We start from the raw sequence: 4,520 nt of genomic DNA on the forward strand, positions 1-4,520 counted from the left end.
ACTTAAATTCTTCTTTCCTCGTGCTCATGTGCTCTCACCTTTTAAAATACTTATTATGAGCATAAATAAATTATAGTAATGATTTTTCTTGGTGTAATCATATAGAATTTAAAATTTACCTATTCAACTAATTTAGATTCACACAGCTTAAGCTTAAGAAAGAGAAACGATACTGAGGGGACGTTTGGTTGGAAAAATGTTATCTCGGGATGAGTTATCCCGGGATTAATTTTCCACCTTTTCATGAGGTTAAAAAAATCTGCAATCCTGAATAATTAATCCCGAGATTAATTATACCGTAATTTTCTCCCAACTAAATATGGGATAAACTCTTTTTAAATTTAGTCCCGAAATTAAATATTCCTAGTCCCTCTTACCAAACAAGCCTTGAGAGTTTTTCATTTCGAGAGTTCCTTAAGCCATCTTTGTCGTCACTTGGACCAACCATCACCTCTTCCTCACTTTATCTAAATTTGTACCAAAATTTTATCTAAATATTTTGCTTTTTAAAAATGTTCTTTAGGATAGAAAACCTCAAATTTTGTTCCCCATTAGCTTCCCTTTTCACTGGTTTATCGAAAATTAAGAACCGAATATTCATGCATGGAAAATAGTACGTAGTAATATAATATTTCACACTATCCCAACAGCATAGTTTGTATTAGATGAGTCACTACGCCACCTCACCAGCTGGGACCTCCTAATCTTTTCTATCTATCTTTAGAAGTAAGTGCGTTCCTTTCCCATGAAGGTTTCAATAGTAGATTGATAGAGGTTCTCGACGTGAAAACAGAGGCAGAACTAGAATTTTAATTTTGAGCCGTGAACGATAATCCTTTTGCTTACTGGATTTGAAATATATTATTTATATATATTAAATAATTTATTTTAACAAATATACAGAACATGAATAAAGCTAATAAATTCTACCGAACAGGTAATTATAACGGTGGCTACGCTAGGAGAGTGCAAACCATTCTCATGATTAAGTGGGCATTTGGACATAAGAATTGTAAAATTTCGAAAAAGTGAAAAAAATTCAAGTGAAAATGATATTTGAAAATTAGAGTTATGTTTGGACATGAATACAATTTTGGGTTATTTTTGAATTTTTGTGAGCAGTCTGAAGTGAAAATTTTGAAAATACCTTTTGGAATTTTTCAAATTTTCTAAAAATTTCGAAATTTATTTTCAAGTCAAAATTGAAAATACTTTGGGCAAACACTGATTTCGAAAGTGAATTTTTTTATGGCCAAACGGACCATAAAAAGGAAGAAAAGAAACTTTCCAAAGGGAAACCACTCTGCCCATTGTCTTTCTATAAAGCAATACCACTCAATTGTTTTTCAGTCTTTGCTTGCACTGCCAAAAGCTTATGGAAAAAGGAAGAAAAGAAAGGAAAAGGGAGAGAAATCCCATTTTGATGCCAAGCCAGAGAAAAATGACACTCCACCTAGTCAAAAATAGGTCACCAGATTTTTTTGGCTAATAATTAAGTACTAGTATCATCATAAACTCAACACCAAAAAAAAAAAAGAAAAAAAAAACGCGTATACCAAGTAGTGGCGAAGCCAAAAAATTTATCAAGAGTGTTCAAAATTTGAACTTTTTTTGCCGGTGCGTTATGCTAAGGGCATTCAAAATCTATTTTTTGATAATAACAAGTACCAATATTTTACCCCATACACATTATAATTTTTCGGTGTAGGGTGTTCAGTTGATCACCCTTAACCACACATAGCTTCGCCCCTTATACTAAAGAGCGTAGTTCCTTTTAATGGGTCTCATGTGACGTGAACCTAAATTAATTGGTTATTAGTCAGTCGATTTCGAATACCAGATTATTATATTGAAAAAGAGAAGAAAAAGAACTCACACAAAATCTGATGGTTGTATATAAAGCAATGATATCTCTCTTTGTTATTTGGTTACACCAAACTCTTTCTTTGGCAAAAAGAGTAAAAACTTGTCATGACTCAAAGAGGAAAATTACAATCATACTAATATATACTATATTATTATATAGTTAAATATATTTATTTCAATAGTTAATTAGTAATTGGATTAGGACTAGATTAAAGAATTGATCTTTTTGATGATGAATATCAGGAGGTGGCAATGCATTTATTAGGCTCCCAAATTAGTAAAGACCTCCTTGACTCTTTGCATCCTCTTTGCAAAGGCACCAAATAGTTCATATTTGCTTTGTTGTTTCCTCTCATTAACACCAAGTCTTGATGTTCATATGCTGCTATGTTTGTTGTACTCTTGGCATTGATAGCAGTACTATTGGTTGCAAGAAAGTTGTGGCCTAGTTTTTCAATTGTGGGACTGTTGGCAATGCTTGCAACTGTTGGCTTCTTCTTCCAAAAATACTCATAGGCATTGAAAGATGCCAAGCCCGAGGCTGCGGTCGGTGGTGGTGGAGATGGAATTAGCTGAGTTGGGAGTGACTGAGGAATTGTGGTTATCTGACTTAGCTTCTCCACCAGTTCAGTTGAACCTACAGAACTCGTTAAGTCGATAACTTTATTAAACTTGTTAGACCATGGTACAAGATTCTTCATATTTATCACCCCACTTGATAATCTTGGCTTTTGCTCCGTCACAATGATCTCATTTTCTATCTCTTCTTCTTCTTGTTCAGGACAATCAATACTCTTGTCATCAAATTGAGGTGTTTGATCATCAATATCGTCGAACACTTCATCAAATTCTTCTCTGTAATCCTCCATCTCCGGTTTTGATGATGAAGTAGGAGTACAATCATCAATGAAGGTGAGAAGAAGGCGTCCATCGTGGCGATGGGCATGGAAAAGATTTCGAGAGGGAACCGAAATAGCTTCAAGAATCAATCTACCATTTTCACGTCGAGATTGCATGTGAAGAGAAGGCTTGTTTTCCCCATTGGCCAAGGAAGGAATTGGAGGAGGAAAAGATTTTGGAAAAGAAGATGATTTCTTGCTATAATTATATTTTACAACTCGCAATTCCTCAGAGGATTGCGAGTAGCAATATTGTTGTTGTTGTTGCTGATCATCTTTGTCCTCCTCGGCTACATCTCCGGTTTCAGAAGGAGTGTAGGAGGAAAAGGTATCAGAACCAGTTTCTGATCCAAGATTTTCAGTACAAATTTCAAGACTTTTTTCACTCAAAGAACTAGTTGATCTTTTAACAAGAGGGTGAATATAAGGAGTTTCAAGATTCGACATGTCATCATCATCTTTCTTTTTCGACAAAATTGAGCTCCAAACATCAAGTGAGGAAGAATGATCAGCAGCAGAAACAACAGCAAGATCTTTTGATGAAGCAATTTTTTTCATAGGAGAAAAAAATCCATTTTGAGCTAGCCATTGTTTAGAGGACATATCAGCTGAAAATGTTCTTCTAATAGAGGCTGCACTTGATTTTCCTCTTTCAGATTCTGATCCAAGAATTGACACTATGCCTTGTTTCACTTTACTTGCCTTAGGCAAAGGTATTATTGGTGGTTTACTCAATTGTGGTGCTATTGTTTCTTCTGCCATTCTTATAGATAAGTTGAAGTTCTTGTTGCTTATACAAGTTGTTGACATCTTCTTTGCAGTTCAAGAAACAAACAATAGAAGAAGATCAAAACAAATCCCTTTTTCCCTGCACAAAAAGTTAAAATCAATCATGAGAAAATAACAATAATAGACTCAGTGTAATCCTACAAGTGGTGTCTGAAAAGAATAGCGTGTGCACAGATGTTACCCTATCTGATGAAGGTAGATCAATTATGAGAAAAGAACAAGAAAAATGAACCATATATACTTAGGAAAATTTTCAAGTCTCAAGGTCTTATAAGCCTCTCAAATTCCCATTATACATTACTAAGATAACAACAATTACTACTACTGATACGCTTCAATTCCAAGTAAATTAGGATCGACTATATAAATTTTTATGGTTCATATCGCTCGATTTAACAATACTTGTATAAAAAAAATTAAAGAAAAAAGGAAAATAAGTGTTACCTTAAGCAAACAACAAAAACATCTAATAAAAGGCAGTGTCCAGTTGGATGACAGTTGCAAGCTAAGAATTTATGAAGATGATAATATTATTGATATTTTGTACTATATAGAGAGTATGGGGTGTTTTTGGCTGATGTTTATGAATGCAAATAAAAAAGGAAGAGGTCGTCAGGGTATTTATAGGTGTCCAAAAAGCTTAATGGAATTCTGTGCAAGGGACCCTCCTCTAATGCCACCAAGAAAAAAGCCCCCATTTTTTCTCTCTGCTTATTGCTAAAAGAGCAGTTTGGTGTACAAAATATCCGGCATTCACACAGAGTTTTCGAAACGGTGTCATGTAGAAAGTCTACCCTAATGCCAACATTAGTAATTGCCCACAACTTGAACCCGTAACCTATAAGTCACACAGAGATAATTTTTTTCCCTCTATTTAGTTTATTTTTTGGTTCACACATGTTCAGCACCCGCTTTTAGATCCCAACAATTTGGATTCAGGATCATTAAAAGGGGAAGGGCTCCCTA

General features: G+C 34.5%; 1 protein-coding gene across 1 annotated transcript; it reads right to left on the bottom strand.

Annotated features, from left to right (window-relative positions):
- Positions 1 to 1,875: 1,875 nt before the first annotated feature.
- Positions 1,876 to 4,153, bottom strand: LOC107813602 (protein FAF-like, chloroplastic). The gene is made up of 2 exons (XM_016638887.2): positions 3,999 to 4,153; positions 1,876 to 3,633 (listed from the first exon to the last, which is right to left on the bottom strand). The coding sequence occupies exon 2, from the start codon at positions 3,573 to 3,575 to the stop codon at positions 2,106 to 2,108; it is 1,470 nt and encodes a 489-aa protein (XP_016494373.1). The 5' UTR covers positions 3,576 to 3,633; positions 3,999 to 4,153; the 3' UTR covers positions 1,876 to 2,105.
- Between the last annotated feature and the right edge of the window lie 367 nt (positions 4,154 to 4,520).

This window comes from Nicotiana tabacum, chromosome 22 (assembly GCF_000715075.1).
Source record: "Nicotiana tabacum cultivar K326 chromosome 22, ASM71507v2, whole genome shotgun sequence".
Taxonomy (NCBI): Eukaryota; Viridiplantae; Streptophyta; class Magnoliopsida; order Solanales; family Solanaceae; genus Nicotiana; species Nicotiana tabacum.